This window comes from Gopherus flavomarginatus, chromosome 16 (genome assembly GCF_025201925.1).
Source record: "Gopherus flavomarginatus isolate rGopFla2 chromosome 16, rGopFla2.mat.asm, whole genome shotgun sequence".
NCBI lineage: Eukaryota > Metazoa > Chordata > Testudines > Testudinidae > Gopherus > Gopherus flavomarginatus.
In genome coordinates, this window is record NC_066632.1 from 7,041,534 (window position 1) to 7,061,421 (window position 19,888).

The 19,888-nt window shown below is 58.7% G+C and overlaps 2 protein-coding genes across 4 annotated transcripts in view; both read right to left on the minus strand.

The window, feature by feature from the left end:
• Nucleotides 1–3,201: 3,201 nt before the first annotated feature.
• On the minus strand, nucleotides 3,202–16,147 carry C16H19orf67 (chromosome 16 C19orf67 homolog). 2 transcript variants are annotated; one of them, XM_050925227.1, is made up of 7 exons: nucleotides 16,051–16,147; nucleotides 8,189–8,493; nucleotides 6,789–6,930; nucleotides 5,726–5,826; nucleotides 5,177–5,371; nucleotides 4,665–4,787; nucleotides 3,202–4,078 (listed from the first exon to the last, which is right to left on the minus strand). In XM_050925227.1, exons 2-7 carry the CDS (start codon nucleotides 8,470–8,472, stop codon nucleotides 3,889–3,891), a joined length of 1,035 nt encoding a protein of 344 aa, XP_050781184.1. In that variant the 5' UTR covers nucleotides 8,473–8,493; nucleotides 16,051–16,147; the 3' UTR covers nucleotides 3,202–3,888. The 2 variants fall into 2 exon arrangements, with proteins under 2 accessions (XP_050781184.1, XP_050781183.1); XM_050925226.1 differs by having other exon boundaries at nucleotides 6,789–6,933.
• PKN1 (protein kinase N1) overlaps nucleotides 14,131–19,888 on the minus strand; it is a 50,152-nt gene continuing 44,394 nt past the window's right edge. For both annotated transcript variants that reach the window (XM_050925196.1, XM_050925195.1), the window contains exons 18-22: nucleotides 19,681–19,757; nucleotides 18,150–18,292; nucleotides 17,592–17,699; nucleotides 17,106–17,186; nucleotides 14,131–16,636 (exon numbers count right to left, since the gene is read on the minus strand). In XM_050925196.1, coding sequence (XP_050781153.1) covers nucleotides 16,433–16,636; nucleotides 17,106–17,186; nucleotides 17,592–17,699; nucleotides 18,150–18,292; nucleotides 19,681–19,757 — 613 coding nt within the window. In that variant the 3' untranslated portion in view covers nucleotides 14,131–16,432. The remainder of the gene's footprint in view (nucleotides 16,637–17,105; nucleotides 17,187–17,591; nucleotides 17,700–18,149; nucleotides 18,293–19,680; nucleotides 19,758–19,888) is intronic.

The following is a 19,888-nucleotide window of genomic DNA, read 5'->3' on the forward strand; positions in this document are numbered from 1 at the left end:
CCAGATATGTCTTTTGCCCCCACTACTCCCCTTGGAAGGCTGTTCCAGAACTTCACTCCTCTAATGGTTAGAAACCTTCGTCTAATTTCAAGTCTAAACTTTCTAGTGTCCAGTTTATACCCATTCGTTCTTGTGTCTACATTGGTACTAAGCTTAAATAATTCCTTTCCCTCCCTAATATTAATCCCTCTGATATATTTATAAAGAACAAGCATATCCCCCCTCAGCCTTCTTTTGGCTAGGCTAAACAAGCCAAGCTCTTTGAGTCTCCTTTCATAGGACAGGTTTTCCATTCCTCGGATCATCCTAGTAGCCTGTCTCTGAACCTGTTCCAGTTTGAATTCATCCTTCTTAAACATGGGAGACCAGAACTGCACACAGTATTCCAGGTGGGGTCTCACCAGCGCCTTATATAACGGTACTAACACCTCCTTATCTTTGCTGGAAATACCTGGCCTGATGCATCCTAAAACCGCATTAGCTTTTTTAACAGCCGTATCACATTGGCGGCTCATAGTCATCCTGTGATCTACCAATACCTCAAGGTCCTTCTCCTCCTCTGTTGCTTCCAACTGATGCGTCCCCAACGTGTATCTAAAATTCTTATTATTAATCCCTAAGTGCATGACCTTGCACTTTTCACTATTGAATTTCATCCTATTACTATTACTCCAGTTTACAAGGTCATCCAGATCTTCCTGTATGATATCCCGGTCCTTCTCCGTGTTAGCAATACCCCCCAGCTTTGTGTCATCCGCAAATTTTATTAGCACATTCCCGCTTTTTGTGCCAAGATCAGTAATAAAAAGGTTAAATAAGATTGGTCCCAAAACTGATCCTTGAGGAACTCCACTAGTAACCTCCTTCCAGCCTGACAGTTCACCCTTCAGTACGACCCGTTGTAGTCTCCCCTTTAACCAGTTCCTTATCCACCTTTCAATTTTCATATTGATCCCCATCTTTTCCAATTTGACTAATAATTCCCCATGTGGAACCATGTCAAATGCCTTACTGAAATCGAGGTAAATTAGATCTACTGCATTTCCTTTGTCTAAATAATCTGTCACCTTCTCAAAGAAGGAGATCAGGTTGGTTTGGCACGATCTACCTTTAGTAAAACCGTGTTGTAATTTGTCCCAATTACCATTGACCTCAATGTCCTTAACTACTTTCTCCTTCAAAATTTTTTCCAAGACCTTACATACTACAGATGTCAAACTAACAGGCCTATAGTTACTCGGATCACTTTTTTTCCCTTTCTTAAAGATAGGAACTATGTTAGCAATTCTCCAGTCGTACGGTACAACCCGAGTTTACCGATTCATTAAAAATTCTCGCTAATGGGCTTGCAATTTCATGCGCCGGTTCCTTTAATATTCTTGGATGAAGATTGTCTGGGACCTCCGATTTTGTCCCATTAAGCTGTTCAAGTTTGGCTTCATGGTCTCATCATGGAGAGTTCTCTGAAAACATCCACTCAGGGTGCAGCAGTGGTCAAAAAAGCAAACAATGTTAGGAACAGAGTAGAAAATAAGACAAAATATCACAGAGCCACTATGGTGTGCCAACACCTGGAATACGGTGTCCAGTTCTGGTTGCTCCATCTCAGAAAGGATATGGAGGAACTGGAAGAGGTTCAGGGAAAGGCAACAAAGATGGTCAAGGGTATGGAATGGCTTCCATAGGAGGGGAAAGTAAAAAGACTGGGGCAGTTCAGCTTCGAAATTAGACAACGGGGGGGGGGGAGGATACAAAATCGTGAATAGTGTGGAGAAGTGTTATTTACCCCTTCACCCGGTACAAAAACGGGTGGTTACCCGATGAAACAGAAAGGCAGCAAGCTTCATACGAACAAGAGGAAGCACTTTTTCCACACAATGCACAGTTAACCTGGGGAACTCATTGCCAGGGGACGCCGTGAAGGCCAAAAGTATAACAGGGCTCAAAACAGGAGTACATAAGTTCCTGGAGATTAGATCCATCAATGGCTGTTAGCCAAGATAGTCAAGGATGCAACCCCATGCTCATAGTGACCCTAAGACTGACTGTCAAAAGCTAGGAGGGGAAGACAGAGATGGATCACCCAACAATTGCCCTGTCCTGTACACACCCTGTGAAGCTCTGGTACTGGCCACTGCCAGAGACAGGACACTGGGCCAGATGGACCATTGGGCTGATCCAGGATGGCATCTCTAATGTTTTTGGCCAAAAAAAAAAAAAAAAAAAAAAAAAAAAAAAAGAGAGAGAGAGAGTCTGGTTTCGTGTCAAAGTTAATGCTTCCATTTTGATTTGTTTGGGGTTTTTTGGTTCAAAATGTCCTGCATTAAAAAACTTCATGGAAACATTTCGATTTTTTCTGATTCCCCCTTGCCCCAACTGAAACAATTTGGCAAACTCAGCATCACCAAGTCTGCATTTTTGTGCTGGGGAAAAAAAAGGATGAAAAACATCACAGCTCTAGTTCCCATCCTCCCCAGCATACCCTCACCATGCTGAAGGCCATGTGTACAGAGCAGCATCTTGCTGCAGTTGCCTTGGCGTGAAACTGGAGTAGCTGCACTGGATTCACTCTGGAGTAACTGGGATAAGGATCCAGCCAGGCCCTTTGGCTTAGGCCTTGTCTGCCCTGGCATGTGGCAACCTCAGAACCAGGCTGGGCTGGGCTTCTTAGCTCTGGGAGGGAGGGCCCTTTGTTGTCATTTGTGGGGCAGACAGGGTTAGCTCCCCACATAGCTAGGAGCTGCTGGATGGGCCCATAAAAGACATCCTGGCCTCACCAGGCACCGCTAATCAGAGGCCATCAGGGTATTCCCAATGGGGGGCGCTAGGTCCACTCTCCCATTTACCCCAGAATAATAGCATCATCCATCTCTTATCTAGCGCTTCCCAGCCGTAGATCTCAAAGCTCTGCACACACAAGTTCAGTCTCATTATTCCTGTGCTGTAGATGGAGAAACTTAGACACAGGGAGGGGACAAACCTTGCCCCAAATCACTCAGCAGTTCAGTGGCAGAGGTGGGAATGGAGCTCAGGTTTCCAGAGTCCACTAGGCTGTGCCACTTCAAGCCTTCTCCCCCCACGCTGCCAGACCCAGCCAGTCCTGCAGCCCCCACCCCAAGCCAATCAGCCCAGCAGCCTTCCCAGTGCCAAGAACCAAACTTTTATTGCAAAAACACAAGGTTATAAATAAGAATTGCACTTGGGTTGGGAAGAGGGGGAGCCCTTGCACAGGGCTCTGTGGAGATCAGGGGAGAGGGGTCTCCAGCTCAAATTCGGGTAGGGGAGGAGACCCTATGGTGCTCTGTGCACATTGGGTGGGGGTGGGGGCGGGGGGGAGAGGAGGATTCTCAGTGCCCAGCAAGTTTGAGGAACAGGAGGGGGAGGGAGACGAAACCCCGGCAGATGGGGCCTGGGGTGGGATTATGGGGCTGCTCACAGATCAGGGGAGCCTGTGGAGACCCCCTGTTCTGCATTAACAGCAGGGATCCAGCCCCTGTCTGGGGCTTTTTCAGGGGAGGGTTTATGGACCGAGCAGCCCCAACCCTCTTCTCTTTTACCCCCACTACCCCACTGGGCCTGAGCTGCCCCACCCCTCCCGGGTAACAGCCCTTCTAGAGGCAGTGGGGTGAACTCTGCAGAGATGGGTCCCCAGCCTGCCCTCCAGCCCCAAGGGCGGAGTGGAGTCAGGGCTGAGTAGCCTCCCCTCGCGAAGGCTAACGACCCTCTTGGGCCTAGAATCAGAGGAGTTTTAAAAGAGTCAGTGTCAATTAAAATACAATGGGCCTGTTTGGGTGTCAGGGCTGCCCTGGCACCAAGGTGAGGGGCCCAGCAGGAGGCAAGTAGCCAGCACTTGCCCCCTGCGCCCCAGGAAGCCACACAGGGGCTGTGCTACTGTCCCTGCCCTCCTGGGCTCCCCCAGTGTAAGGGCTCCCTGCTGGTGCCTGGGCAGGGGAGGGGTGCGCAGGCCGGGGCGCTCAGGATCTGCACCAGCAGGTCGGTGGCCAGGGTGTGCGAGGGTTCCTCGAAACCAATGGTCAGCAGTGGCTGGAAGTCACCCGTGGGCTGCCGGCACAGCACCCTGCAAGGAGAGCGAGGGGCACGTTACAGCCTCTGCCCAGGCCCAGGGGCACCCAGGCCAGCCAGCACCCAGCCAAGCCCTGCCCAGGTGCACCCTGCCCAGCCCCCGCCCAGAGCCAGCCGGGCCCCCACACCCTGCCAGGACCACACTCACCCACTGCCAGGGGCGCCCAACCCAGTCAGAGCACTCAGATTGCTCCGATCCACCCAGCCATTGCTCTCCCTGCCCCTCCCTGTCTCCTGAGCCCTCTGGCTGCCCCTCACCCACCTGGCTGACAGACCCCCACCCCAACCCTGGGGCCCTTGTCAGCCCTGGCAGGAGGGGGCACTACTCTCTGTTCCCTGGTCCAGGGTCACTCAAGGCTCAGCCCGCGATGCCTGCAGCAGGATGGGTTTGGGCACTGCCTCCGCAGGGAGGGTCTTGGGTGGAGACAGGGTCATGGGGACGTGGGGTCAACTGGGTCGGACCACATCACTAGGATTGACAGCAAACCCCTACCCCCTCATGGCAGCTCCCCATCTCTCACTGCTGCAGCCAGACACCCCTCCCTGCCCCACAGCCCCTTGGCCCACGCCCCGGCACTCACCACTGCAGGACGTCAGAGGAGTGCTCTGCATCTGGGTTCAGGGGCACCCAGCGCCCGATGGACCAGAGCTTCTGCATCTTGACAGCGTTCTCCCTGCCCGTGTCCCGGAAGCACAGGAAGTAGCTGCAACAAAATTTGGGGGTGAAGGTAGGGGGAGGGGTCGGACTGGGGCAAAGCCCCCCCCCCGCCCCAAGAGACAATCTGGGGCAGGGGGCTGGGGAGGAGTCTGCAGGGAGCAGTGTAAATTGGAGATCGGGTGAGATGCCTGGCAGAGGGAAGGGGTGGTAGTCAGGGGGGCACACAGTGCCCAATGGGGGGCCAAGTAAACCCCTCCATCTATACCTGAGCTCCCTGCTGCCCTCCCACCACAGATGCCCCTAGGTCCCTGCCTACGAGGCAGGAAGGGATGGGGGGCAGGGTTGTCCCCTAACCCCGGGGCTCGGCTGAATCGCTGCAGCTCAACATCAAATCTCCCTCGGGCCCAGGCCCCACCCCAGGGCCCAGCAGCTCACTACTCAGTGCGGTGCCCCCGCCGCTGCCCCCCGGCGCCCACCCCCTCCTCCAGAATGTCCAGGTTCCAGCGCATCTTCTTGTAGAGGTTGCGGGGCAGGTGGGCGGCTGTGTAGGGCGCGGAGATGCAGAAGCGGAAGACAGAGAGCTGGCGCCACTCGCTCAGCCAGAAGCGGCCGCAGAAGAAACATGAGACGCTGGGGGAGGGGGAGAAAAATGAAACAGATGGGGTAAAAGGCCCCTCTCCAGCAGGGGGAGCCATGGAGGGGCCAGCGTCCTCTGCCACCTGCAGCATAGCGCCCCCTAGCGCTGCATAAGGGCATTGGGGCTGACTGAAAAGGAACAGCTCCTCCTACTGAGCCCCCACCCCGTTCCCTGCAGCACAGCGCCCCCTAATGATGTACAGGGGTCTGTGCTGACTGCGAAGGGAGAGCGCCCCCTGCTGAGCCCCCACCCCGTTCCCTGCAGCACAGCGCCCCCTAATGATGTACAGGGGTCTGTGCTGACTGCGAAGGGAGAGCGCCCCCTGCTGAGCCCCCACCCTCACATACTTGAAGGGATCGGTGTCCTCCAGGGAGACGAAGCTGAAGGAGGCGTACATCAGCACCAGCTGCTCCAGTCGCAACGCCAGCTGCTCTGAGATCTCCAGCAGCTGCAGGGGAGATAGACAGGGAGCCTCTGGGTGTGGACCTGGCACTGAGCTGAGGGCAGGACCCTGGAGGGGGAGGGTGTCCCGCAGCACCAGGCAGGGAGGGACCCCGAGAGTCAGCATTCAGTCACAATCAACAGCTTGGATCTCGGGGCTGCCCTGATACCGGGGTGAGGGGCAGGAGGAGTCACAAGGAAGCCTTCCCAGGATGGGCAGCTCAGTCCCCTTCCTGGTCTTACTCACAGGAGGGCTGCCACCCCTCGTCAAGTCACTGAGCCCAATGGCAGCCTCCTGTGTCCTGCCAGCCACCGGCCTCCAGGCATCCCAGCCCAGCGTGTCTAGGGCAGGCTGGTAACCTGGCCCCTTCTACCCCCCAACAGAGCCTGGCTGGAGGACGGGTACCCTTCGCTGGTCTGCACTGGGGGCTGGAGCCCCCCCCCCATTTCGTTAGTGAGGACATTCAATGGGACTGGACCCAACAGTGATCCAGACGACACCCCAGCCAAGCCCTGCCTTGTCCCTCCTCAGCCACACCCCACACTATGCCCAGCTACCTAGCCCCCCCTTGAACCTCTAGCCCCCACCCTGCACAATGCCCCCACTACCACCACTGCCCCATGCCCTCTGGCCCAGTACATCACCCTCAGCCTTCAGTTCTGCTCCTGGAGCCTGTATTCAAATGCATCACAATGTCACATCCAAGGTATGTGTCAGTTAGCTCTGAGCTGGGGGTCCAGACTCCCAGCACCCCTGCTCTAACCAGTAGACTCCCCTCCCCTCCCCGAGCTGGCGGTAAAACCCAGGAGTTCTCACTTTCTGCTCCCTCCACCCCATCCAACACCTTTAACAGGAGAGTAGAGAAGGCAGGTGACCTTTTGCCCCTGATGCGGGGCAGACGCATCCCACTCCCCCCCAAATCTCTATGCAGGCATCTGTGATCCTACCCCCACCCCCGCCTCACTCACCCTCTTGCGCACGGACGTCTGCAGGGCACCCAGGCCAGAGTTGTAGCTGCGGGCGGTGGACTCCAGGTATTCGAAGTAGGGCTGGCACATCTGCAGGAAGGTGGGCACGGCCTTGGCAAACTGCTCCTTCTGCATCCTGTCCCTGCTGGAAAGGCAGCGGGCACCCGGTCACGAGGGGCCAGAGGAGGCTCATTGGCACGGACGACAAGTGGAGACCCCTGACCCTGAATCACAGGGCCCCAGTGCCAGGCAGGGCCATGTGGATCAACAGTGACTTCAAGACAAGAGCGGCCCCTACTGCTCCCTGGCTCCTCACCAGCCCACTCCTGGCCCTGGGTAGCTGCAAGTTCTGCATCTCCAGGGGGTACTGCCCCAACACCACTCCCCATTCTGCCCTGGGGCTCAGAGTGCCCACGAGCCACCTGGCAGAGAGCTGGGCACCCACAGCTCCTGTTTGATACAGACTGGCCTCTTCCAGGGGGCAAAGATGGCTCCTGAAACCTCCACTCCCAGCTGGGTTAGATCAGAGGTGACCGGCAAATTCTCCTTTTCCCCTGGAGGGCAGACTCCTAGCAGGGCATGCCTCCCCACTATGTGGGGTACTGCCTAGATGAGCCCCTGGCCCCTCAGCAGGACAGCTGGGATCCCGGCACGGCACTGCCCACACCGGGAGCTGTGCATGGTAGACTGGCTGAGAGATGCTGTGAGGGGGGTGACTGCTGGTCAGGCATTAATCCTGCCCAGCACTGTCTGATCCAGTGCGGGCTCCAACCCATCCTGGGTCCATCCTCCCCTGCGTTCCCAGCCTCCTCGCCAGCGTCAGCCGCTCTGCCCAGCTCAATGCTACCTGGACCCTTCCCTTCAGCACACAGAGCCACTTGGGATGGGGTGGAGGTGAACTGGCCCACTGCTCCCACCCTGCTGCCAGGCTGCCCCCACATCTGTCCCCCCCCGCCAGCCCCCTCTCTCCCCACTGCCCCCCTACACTGCCTCTCTGTGCCAGGCTTCCCCTTAACCCTGCCCCCCACCGCTGCCCCCCATGCCAGCTCCCTCACTCCCCACTGCCCTCTCTGTGCCAGGCTTCCCCCTCCCCCTACTGCCCCCACCTTTACCCCTCATGCTAGTCTCTTCTCTCCCCTCTGTGCCAGGCTTCCCCCTCCCATCACCTCTACCCCCCACACCAGCCCCTTCTCTCCCCACTGCCCCACCACTACTGCCCCCTTGGTACCAACCCCCTTACCCTGCTGTCCCCCCATTCACTGTTGGCCCACTTCTTTGCCGTACACCCTCCCCTCCCCATTGCCCCCATGCTAGGTGCCATCCCCTCTGCCAGTCACCCCCCCCACATCCCCTCACGCCAGCCCCCTCCAGTGCCAGGCACCCTCCCACCCCCGCCCCACCTGTAGAGCAGGTATGTCTGAAAATCCTCTGCTTTCTTCAGCAGGTACTTGAGCTTCTCCGTGACAGGGGTGAGCAGCTCTTCTAGCGCGAGGTTCTCATGGGTCGGGGACTTGGCCTGTGGCGCGGGGCAGCTCAGCCAGCAAGCTTCAGCCGTGGGCGAAGAGAACAGGCCGCGCTCAGGGCTGCAGGGAGCCAGGCTCGCTGCACTGCCTGGGCTGAAGCACTGGGCCTTGGCAGAGCCCTCTGGGCAGAAGGTGCCACCGTACCCCTGCTTGGCTGTCATCCCAGGGTCCTGGCTCAGCGTCTGCAAGACAGGGAGCCACTGAGGCTGGGGCAGGGGGCCGTGGGTTTTGCCCCCACCAGGGAGCAGTCATTACCTGAAGGAATCGGCCAGGAGAGCGGGTTACTTGGCCCCCTAGCCTGATGCCGCCAGTCCCCCATGCATCTCCCAAGGGCAGTGGAGAGCACGCCAGCTCGGGGTGGGGGGTGAAGGCCTCGTCTACACGGAGAAGATAATCTGAATTAGCTAACAGGGTGAATTCAAACCAGATGAGCCGTCCGTCCGGACGCTCCCATTCCAGATAGAGGTGCCCCCAAGCCGGATTCGCCCTGGCTGTAGAGAATCCCCGAGAGGGATCAGGCCCTGCCCTAGGTGGGGAAGAGGGGACAGGCCCTCACCTGCCCCCTGCTTTGGCGGTCTCAGGATCACCCAGAGGTGCTGCCAACCCCCCTGCCCAGGTGTGCCCAGGAGCCCCCAGGCCAGGGCCCTGCAGCGGGGGAACCCTGTTAGGGCCCATCTAGGCCACCTCCTGCAGGGGGCCAGGGTGGGGCTGTGCCCGATAGTGGGAGCAGCCCCAGCTCCGGGCTAGGCGCCCCAATGACAAGGAGCTGGGCAAGGGGAGGGGGCATCTCCCACCAGGCCCCCAGGTAAGTGGCTGCTTGAGAAAGTGTTAACCTCACTGCCTCAGTTTCCCCACTGGTGTAACGGGCGAGAGGGGTTCTTGGAGGTCAGACTGCAGGGGCGGTGGGCGGGGCTATGACCTTGGAGGCGGGGCTCAGGGCAGCTTTGGAGCGGGACAAAGCGATAGGGGCGTGGCCATGTGGCGGTTGGTTCCCCTCCCCTTCACCTGCTCCTCCTCCTGCTCCTCGCGCGCGGGCCACTTCCCACCGCCGCTCCCGTCAGGGGCGGGGCCAAAGGAGGGGCGTGGCCCCGCGCGTCACAAAGGAGAGGGAGGGGCCTTGGCAGGCAGAGAAGAGCAAATCAAGGGGGTGGGGGCGTGTCTGCAGCAGGGACCCCCTTGCTAAGGGGCCAGCTCCACACCTGTGCGGGGGCCCCAGTTTCCCCCCCATGCTAGGGGCCCAGACAGCCCTTACAGCCACCCCCCCCATGCCCCCTGCACCCTACTCCTCCCCCTCTGCAGAAGCTGCACTGAGGGACCTGGATTGTCAACCCCTGTCCAGGATCCATGTGTGGGGGCAGGGAGCAGCTCCCCCGGGGGGGGGGGCACAAAGTGGGACATCCCCAAGGCTGCCCACTCTGACCCTCCTTGTGGGTGCTCAGGGTGTCCCTGACCCTGACACCCCCCTGCAGGGGCCGTGGCCAGGAGACAGAACTGCCACTTCACGGAAAAAAACAGATTTTTGGTCCCATGTGGAAGGAAAACAAATGTGGGAAGGAGTCAGAGGAATCACACTTTTCCCTAAAGCACAATTAGAATCTGTTCTAGCTGTTGATCTGGGTTGAGGAGCACCTGCCATTATGGTAAAAATCACAACTGGCCATGCTGAATTTTTTTGGGGGGTGGGGTGGGGTACTTAAAATATTTCCACCAGTCTAATTTACAAACAAGGAATCTGAGTGGTTCCTTCTGGCCCTTCAACATTTCATCTGCCTCAACCCAGTCCTGCCAAAGTGTCAGTTTCATCCAAGGAACATTTTTCTGGCCAGAGGAGCCAGCTCTGACCCATAAAGCCCCAGATGCTGGAGTCCTAGGATTTGTTTCTGCAGCAAAGCCTTTTACCCCCATACATGAAGAGGCGTTTCATAGAATTGACACTAGAAGGGATTATTTAATCATCTACGCTGGCCCCCTGTATAGTACAGCCCATGAAACCCCCCCCCCCCCCCGATACCCCACACTGAGGCCAGAGACTTAGGTGACTCTAAACTGATACAGATCCAGGGCTCAGAGGGGCACCCCAGCCCTATAGCAGGCCAGTGGGACCAGGGCACACATAAACCCACCCCAGCAGTAGCAGGATTTCAGCCCCATTCTTCAGCAAGGGGTTCATGCTCCAGAACAAGACAGGAGAAATCAAAGCAACCTGATTCTTTCCCTTGCCCCAGGATCCAGCTTCTGTAGGCCCCTACCTGCTCCCTGCAGGTCTGCTGTGTCTCTCTGACCACCTGGCTTGGTGGCCTCTTATCGCTCTCTGCTGCCCCACTCTCAAACCCATCACCTGGGGGGGGCAGCTAATTAACTACAGGTGAGGGTGGGCTAAACCCATCTTCTTTAAAGGGCCAGATCAGCCTGAGCCAGACACAGCTGGCCTCCTGCTCTAGCTCCATCCGTTTAGATGTGGGTGGGAGTTTTTCCTTGGGAGTTGGATCAGACCTGTTGCGAAAGCAGGGTAAAGACCCCGTGTGGATGCAGTTATTCCACTAATAGAACAGCTCTAGTAGCAAGTATCAGAGGGGTAGCCGTGTTAGTCTGGATCTGTAAAAGCAGCGAAGAGTCCTGTGGCACCTTATAGACTAACAGACGTATTGGAGCATGAGCTTTTGTGGGTGAATACGCACTTCGTCAGTAAGCTGCCTGGAGCTACGTTTTTGCCCCAGGTTTCCGTTTTCAGCTGCTTAGAACTTTGCCAAAGTTTCATTGTTTGGGACAAAACATCCCCCGCCGGGTATCTGCTTCAGGTGAACTTGGGGAGTTTAAAACCACACAACTAGGGGGAAAGGCCATTTAGCCCATGTGGAAATTTTTTCCCAACCATTTGGTTCAGCAGCTCTAGCGCCCCCGTGTGGTGACACAGGGACCTTTGATGGATTTGGCAGGCAGAGGTCCTGGGGTCAGGGAGATGCTGCTCCTTGGGCCAGGGACTGTCTTCCTGGCCTGTATTTGTACAGCACCTGGCACGATGTGCTCCTGGCCCATGATTAGGATGCCTAGGCACTACTGTAATACATCTAATAACGTACAGCACTGAGCACCAGGTCTTGGTCTGACTGGGGTGCCTAGGCATTACCATAATACACCTACTAACTAACTAATACAATGTGATCCCAACATGCTCTGAACTCAGAGACCAGAATAAACTGAGCCGTGGGTTAGAACAAGCCAGGAAAGAATTGTTTTCCTGGGAACAAATTTAAAATATGTTTTTAAAGTTTAGGGCAAAATTTTGTTGTAGGGTTTTTCCAAGTTTTCATCAAAAAGCCAATATGTGTTAAACAAAGTCATTTGAATGGAAAATATATTTGGCAACCCACACCCTGTTTATTGTTTAAAATAATCTCATGACATTTTAGGACAATCTTGCAATTTGGGGCGTGGAGGGAGGGTGACTCAGGATTTTAAAATGCCTGGGGTTAGCAATGCTGGATGTCCCCTTACTCATTGGTGTGTGGCTCAGAGATTAGCCAGTAGGAGGTGCTATAGGCTGCCGGCTCATTTCTTCTCCAGCTTCTCCATTGATTTCTGCAGAATTCCAGATTCCAGCCCTTATGGATTCATCACAATGGTGACTATCCATGCTCCATATTGGTTGGTGTTAACTCTGGTCCCTAACAACAACAGCCAAAATGGCCAGTTTGTTAACAATTGATAATTTTAGCCCAAACATCTGGCTTGTACCAGGCTTGGGGACTGAGGGCAGGGCTTGCAGGTTACAGCTGTCCCCTAACCTTTGTTGTGTTGATTTAGATTGCAAGGGCCTTGGGACGAGGGTCATCTCAGCAGGTGTCCGTGCAGCTCCGAACAAAGCCATCCCAATGTCTGTTGTTCTGTGTTTGCACAGCACCCCCAGCAGGTGTCTGTTCTTAATTGTCGCTTCCCCTGACACCATTGTAAGAAACATGATTCTCTTCTCCTCCCTCTGAGCCCTGAGCTAGCTTAGACCACGCTGCCCATCACCTTGGCATCAGGCCTTTTATCACTTCCTGCCGAGAGAGGAGCTAAGGACAAGGCCAGAAGGAGACACAAGGAGGCAGTGCTGGGCCAGCATGGGTGCCATGAGATGCGCCCTCCAGGGATCACGGCATTGGGAGTTAATAGCTGAGTACAGGCACACTGGGCCTGTTACATGCATGAGAGGCAAACCGCTGCCCAACCCAGCCTGGGCCCCCAGGTGCCCCAGCCCAGCCCAAAACAGGTGTCTAGAGAGCTCTGGGCTGCAAGACCTCTGAGCTGAGCCTTGCAGGTGTCAGACTAGCTGGTCACGCTGATCCCTTCTCCTCAATGGCTATGAATGAGCTTTCAGGACCAGCCCATGGCTGACCTGCTCAGCCGCTACCCTCTAGCAGTAGGAGGGCTCAGGGCCCACGTGGGCTTCCCCAGTGGTGGGTGGAGAGCCAGGTGCACCCCACATCCTGTGCAGCTCCTCCAGGGCTCATCTGTCTGGAGGCAAGACACTAGCAGAAGGTAAGGCCCCTCTGCCCAGCCCCCATGTGCTCTGGGAGCACATCAGAAGGGCAGAGCCCCAGCAGAGGTAACTTAGCATTGCGCGAGTGGTGTCAATGATCCCCAGCTGGTGTCAGTGTAGGGCACCAATGGAGAGCTGGCAACTAGCCCCACTGGGGAGGTGACTCCGAGCATTTGTGCCATGATGCCCCAAGTGCTGGGTGGAAGACCAGGCATGAGTGGGACACGTAGGAGGCTGCTGAAGCATTTGCTGGCGTGTGGAGCGGCTCCGCAGAAAGCTGGACAGATGCCAGTACGGGGAGCTCTCTTCTCAGTCTGTATGAACCCACTACCCCCTTGCAGCAGCAGGGGGCGGTGTGCTGCAGGGACAGGGAGTCTCGTAGGGGGCACTCTCCCCTTGCAGATAGCACCAAATTCAATACCCAAGAGCAGGACTAGGGGACGCTGTGGTCAGTAGGGAGCATTTCCCCTCAGTCAGTGATGACCCCAATGCTCCTGTGGGGCAATAGGGGGCGCTGTGCTGCTAGTAGGTCTACTGCTCAGAACAGACATCAATCCTGGCCAGGCATGCTGAATAGATCCCCCAGAGCCCAGGCTCCATTCCAGCTCCCTCCATGAAAATCCCCCCTGCCTCCCTCAATCCCCATATAGGAGCATCAGGATTTGGGCATTTCCTCCACTTCCTGTCCCAAACTGCCATGCACAGGGCCCTGGATGAGCTAAATAAACTCCAGGCCCCTGCAGCACTGCCCTGTTCCCCAGAAGGGGGCGCTGCAGCTACCATCTCTGCCAGGGGATTCTCCTCTCCACTGAACTCACCAGGTCCATATCAACCCCCTCTGCACTGAGGCCAGGTGCCTCTGTTGGTTCCTGGGCCTTCTGCAGCAGGTGGAGAGCCCAGCCATGGTGCCACCACATTCTGCCCAGTCCCTCTGGCTTGTCCCATCTGGCAGCTTCTTAGCACCATTGTGGGGAGCTTCCTACCCAGCCTTCAATGTGCTTCTTAACCAGGGGGAGGGGAGCATCAGTCTCACAAAGTTACCAGTGGGGAAACTGAGGCACAGGAAGCTTGCCCAAGGTCTGTGGCAGCGGCAGGAACTGAGCCCAGGAGTTCTGGCTCACAGCTCCCTCCCCACTGCTCAAACCACTAGACCCCACTCTCCTCCCAGAGCTGGGCATGGAACCCAGGAGTCCTGAGTCCCAGCTGCTGCTCCCAAAGGGTTTCCCACAGCGCTGCTCTCGTTGAGGGCTCTTCTAGCCTCCTGCAATGAGACGCCTCTGACAGCTGGGCTGCAACATTTGCTTAACTAGTCTATAATTTACAACTCACATCATACCACAAAGGCAGCTGACTGGCTCCCTCTTGCCCCACAGAACACAGCCCGGGAGTTTCCCTGTGGGGACAGAGGTAGTTAAAAGGCAGACAGGCAGCGGGGTGACTGTAACCTTGAGCCTTTTTTTGAAGCCAGAGCGACCACACCCCAAAGGCTGACAGACAGGGGTGGGAATGATAAAGGGGAAACTGAGGCACAAGGAAAGTGACTCGGCCAGGCACACACAGCAAGTAAGTGGCAGAGCCGGGAACAGAACCCAGAAATCCTGGCTCCCAGCCCCTCCTGCTCTAACCACTAGAATCCACTCTCCTAGGTCCAGGACAAAACCCTGACTTCTGGCCATATGCCCCTCTTTAACCACTAGACCCTTCTTTCTTCCCCATCAGTAACAGAACCCAGGAGTCCTGATTCCCAGCCCCACCTCCATCACTAGTCCCCCGCATCCATTCATAAGCAATGGGCTCGACTCCTGCCAAGCAGGATGAGAACAGCCCATTGTGGCAACGCTTCCCTGCATCCCCGACACTGCGGTGAGGGGCACAGCTCAGTGGGGGCTGGAGCAGCAGGCAGGTGCATGAAGCTCCCATGGGGAGGTGCTGCAGGACAGGGCAGCACCCTGTGGGTGGGAACGTAGACAGTGGCCTCCCCCTACCCCTGGGGATGGGGGTACACAGGGAACCCCTTCCTCCAGCCCCTGTGGATTTGCTGTGCCCTCAGCCCTTGTGCCTGCCTGACCTTCCCATGGGGCCAGCAGCTCCCAGCTCTCACCCCAGTCATACCCAGGGAGCCGCCTGCTCCCCTTTATCAGGAGTGATGTGGCTCCAGCCCCTCTAACCTTCATGCAATGCACGGGGGCTAGGATATCATGCCGAGTGCAGTCAGACAGGTGAGAGACAAGGAAAATGCAGGGAGTGGGACACGGGCTCAGTGCCCCCATACAGCTCTAGGGGGCGCTGTGCTACTGGGAGCAGGGTGGGGGAGCACAGCAGGGGCGCTCTCCCTTCACAGTGACTGCTGACCCTAGAACACCAGCGCGGCACTAGGGGGCGCTGTGCTGCGGGGAAGGGATCCACTCTCCCTAAAGCTGGAGCCCTGATCAGTCATCGCAGAACCCAAGGTCACGTCCAGCACTCTGCACCCAGGCAGGGCCACCGGTACCTAGACCATCCCTGACAGGTGTTTGGCCACCATGTTCTTAAAAACATGCCCCAGCCCATGGCCAGTGACAGGGTGGGAGCGCCAGCTTCCTGGCCAAAGTCCCTTTAGGGCAGCCCCCTACCACGTGCCTACAGTCCCCATACGATCCCCTTTCCCCTCCAGTCCTAAAACTGTTCTGCGCTGTTGCTGGTGGTTGTTAAGCAGCTGATACAGCCCACCCCAGAGGCGGCTGCATTTCAGTGCCAGGTCAGGGATCCCTGTATAAATAGCCCCCATGCTCTGCCCCAGCGGCAGCTGCCCTCACCAGCTCCTGCATCACCTGGCTCCAGATGGTCCATGATATGAGGCAGAGCCCTCAGGCAAAGGGCTAGGCTGACCTTCGCCTGGCCCTGAGGGAGCAGATGGGCCCAGAGCCAGGGGCAGAGGGCAGCTGAACCCTCTGTAGAGCTGCAGTAGGATAAGGGCCTCAGAGAGGGGCAGGGGGGTGGGTCACTGTATGGCAGGGGCAGGAGGGGGACCCTCCTGGGCACCCTTCTGGGACCTAGCCACAAGTCCTCTCCCAGGACTCAACATTGGGTGCCACTCCTCTGCCCTCAGGGTGGCCCCTACTTGCCCCAAGGGACCAACAGCTCCCCACCCCCATGAGCTTGCCCCCACCTCCCCTCAGTGCCCATCCTCCCTCCACCCAGGATGCAGGGCACAGACCCCTCCTGTCACTGCACCCACCTCTGGGAGCAGGGAGTGGGGCTTGGCCTTTCACCCACGGCAGTGCCAGGGCCAGACCCAGGCTGGGGGTAGGAACCAGGGTGGGGCCAGCGCTGAGTTCCCCCCCCTCTGCTTGTTGGCAAAACTACAGTGGTCCAAGAGAAAGTCACGGGCAGAGAGGGCAGCCGGGGGCTCAGACGGGGCGGGTTGGGTTGGGGGGCAGCAGTCCCTGGCAGGGACTCTAAGAGATCCACCTCCCCTTGTCTTGCTTCTGCAGCCTTGGAGCCAAACTGCCCCCCGATCACGGATCTGGGCAGGTTCCCCGCCCAGTGAGTCCTTCAGAGTCCAGGGGGCGCTGGTGGAAAACCCTCCGTCCGTTCCCGCGGTCCAGCTCTCCCCCGGGCTAGCAGGTGTCCGCGAGGTAGTCGAAATGACGGAAGGCCTCCTGCTCGGCAGCGGTGAGTGGGCGTGGCTCGCGGGGCGGCGTCAGCGCGGGCGCCTCTGCCGTGAACTCCTCGTCGAAGTTGCTGATGTCCTCACGCCCCTTGATGATGGGGACGAAGGGGGGAGGGAGCTGCCGGGCCAGCAAGGCCTCCCAGTCAATGACCTGAGGCGGAGAGCGGAGCAGTGAGCAAATGGGGGTGGCTGCAGCCAGACTGAGAGTCAGCCCTGCCCTTGGGAACCTCCACCAGGCTAGGCCAGGGTGTCCCTGGCCAAGCCTTGGGCAGCGGAAGGCAGCTGCAGGATGGGAAGCACAGCAGGGGGCGCTCTCACCTGGTAGTCAGTGCTGGTCGCAAGGCCCCTGTGCAGCACCAGGGGTCGCTGTTGTCTAACGTGATCTTAGACCAAGGGGGCTGCACTTCATCCTGGATATGGGGGGAGGGGGCATCGCCTCCTGCTGGCTGAGCCAGGCATGGCAATGCCAGCATCCATAGGGGGAACCCCCGCAGGAGCCAGGCTGTAGCCAGGGCCGGGGGCTGCAGTGGAGGGTTGTTCTGTCTGGAGTGGGGGGGATGGCCGCAGGGCAGGATGTTTGGAGAAGAAGGAGGGGGGTTAACATGGGGGTGGTGACTGACCCTGAAGAACGGCTGCTTCTTGACGTCCTCAGCGTCCCGCTCGCTGGAGCCCAGGCGACGTTCCGGATTCCTACGCAGGAGCTGGACAGAGACACAGTCACTCTCCAGTGCCCTTCCTCCACCCCACTCTCCATCCCCAGGAACCCCTCCCTGCCCCTGCTCTCCATCCCTGGAAACCCCTCATGACCACGCTCCATCCCCAGGGGAACACAGGCACTGCACTGAGCCACCCTTCCTGATCCCCGCCCAGAGCAGAGCCCTGGAGCATGTGGATAGCTGGACCGGATAAGCCACATGCTGGAGGGGCAGGAGCTGCTCCATGCGGGGGGCAGGACCCCAACCTCCCCTCGGTGCCCATCCCCGCCCCCAGCGTCTGGCCCCTCCCCCCAGAGCCTACTCCCTGCTCCAACAGGCCCTTCGGGAGCTGCCCTGTTCCCTGGCCCAGACCCGTGTGTGTGTGATGGGGTCAAGGCCTGGCACACTCACCCGGCGCATGACACCGATGGCCTCGGTGGACAGGAAGCGGGGGTACCGCACCTCGTCATTCACAATGCTGTCAAACACCTCCTCCTCGTCATCACCTGGGAATGGGGACTGTGGGGGGAGCCGGGGGGGCGGGTCAACATCCTCCCAGCTCAGAGCGACCCCCAGTGCAAACCTGCCACCACCCTGCCCCGAGCACCCACCCCAACCCCACTGGGCTGAGCCCACGCACTTCAGCCCTGACCCAGCCCCCTACCCTGAACCAAGCGCCCCCCACCTCCACCCTACCCAGTATCTCCCCACCTTTGACCCAGCCCCCATCCTGTCCCAAGTGCACCCCACCCCATGCCCCCCCCGTGACCCAGCCCCTCCCCCAGCCCAAGCCACACCCCCTCCCTCCATTCAGACCCAACCCCCATCCTGCTGGGAGCACGCCTCTGAACTAGTCCTCACTCTGGCCCCTCCCCCACCTTCCTGCCCCTCCAACTGCCCTCCCCCACCCCCACCAGCCCTGGGGTGGCCATGTGAAGGCCCAGGAGAAGACCCTGCCCCCCGACTCACCTCCCCCACCAGCATCTCGTAGATCAGGACACCCAGCCCCCACCAGTCCACGGCGCGGGTGTAGGACGTGTCTGTCAGCACCTCAGGCGCCAGAAACTCGGGGGTCCCGCAGAACGTGCTGGTGCGGTCGCCGTAGCCCATCCCTGAGCGGGGAGGGGAAAGGGTTAAACCCTGGGGTCCCCCCCATGCACTGAGCAACCCACCCTTCACAGGGTGGGGGCTACGCTCGGGGCTTCCTCCCAGCTCCCTGGAGGCCACAGACCCACCAAGGTTCCTGCCCCCACTACCCCCCCTTTGACTGCCCCCAAGCTAAGCAGGGTCAGTGCATGGAGAGAGCTCCCAGAGAGGGGGTGGAGGCTCAGCAGGGGGTGCTATCCCCTCTGACAGGGTTGGCCCCAATATTCCAGTGCAGCACTTGGGGGCGCTGTGCTGCAGGGGGTGGGGTGGGGGCTCAGCAGCAGGCACTATCCCCTCAGGCAGGGCTGGCCCCAATACCCCAGTGTGGCACTTGGGGGCCCTGCGCTGCAGGGGGTAGGGGCTCAGCAGGGGGCGCTGTGCTGCAGGGAGTGGAGGTAGCGGCTCAGCAGGGGGCGCTGTGCTGCAGGGAGTGGAGGTAGCGGCTCAGCAGGGGGTGCTGTGCTGCAGGGGGTGGGGGTGCTGTACTGGTGGGGGGCTCAGCAGGAGGCGCTGCGCTGCAGGGGGTAGGGGCTCAGCAGGGGGCGCTGTGCTGCAGGGGGTGAGGTGGGGGGCTCAGTAGGGGGCGCTGTCCTGCAGGGGGTGGGGGTGCTGTGCTGGTGGGGGGCTCAGCAGGGGGCGCTGTGCTGCAGGGAGTGGAGGTAGCGGCTCGGCAGGGGGCGCTGTGCTGCAGGGAGTGGAGGTAGCGGCTCAGTAGGGGGCGCTGTGCTGCAGGGGGTGGGGGGCTAAGTAGGAGGTGCTGCGCTGCAGGGGGTCAGGGTGGGGGCTCAGTAGGGGGCACTGTGCTGCAGGGAGTGGAGGTGGGGGCTCAGTAGGGGGCGCTGTGCTGCAGGGGGTGGGGGGCTAAGTAGGAGGTGCTGCGCTGCAGGGGGTCAGGGTGGGGGCTCAGTAGGGGGCACTGTGCTGCAGGGGGTGGGGGGCTCAGCAGGGGGCGCTGTGCTGCAGGGGCTGCCATACCCCGGGTGGTTATTAACAACCCCTGAGCTCCCCCCCAGAGTTGCGTTTGTCCTGGTGCCCCAGTACGGCGCTTCCATTCCCCTGCAGCCAGATACACACCTCTCCTTCACTTCCTGTCCCAAAGTGCTGCGTCCCCTCTGAGTCCTACAGCTGCCATGTCCCCCCACGGAAGTGGCTGCACTCCGGCACTGGCTGAACCACCCTCATATAAGCAGCTTCTATGTCGCACCCTAGAGGTGGCTGCATTGCAGCAGCAGGTGGAATGGGCACAGAGACCCCCAGCTGCCCACCGGGCCCCAGTGGCAAAGTATCTTGACACTCACATGTAGCTGCCCCTGGTACCCCTGCCCCCCTCCCTTGCCCTGTTCCCAGCACCCACCTTCCTTGCATAGGCCAAAGTCTGCGATCTTCACAAAACCCTCCTTGTCCAGTAATAAATTATCCAGCTTCAGGTCCCTGAAGGAGGAGGGTGCGAGGGTCAGTTTGTGCAGGCCGGCAGAGAGTCCGGACTGCTGGGATCTATCACCAGCTATGGGTGGGGACTGATGTCTAGTGGTTAGAGCAGGGAGGGCTGGGAGTCTGGACTC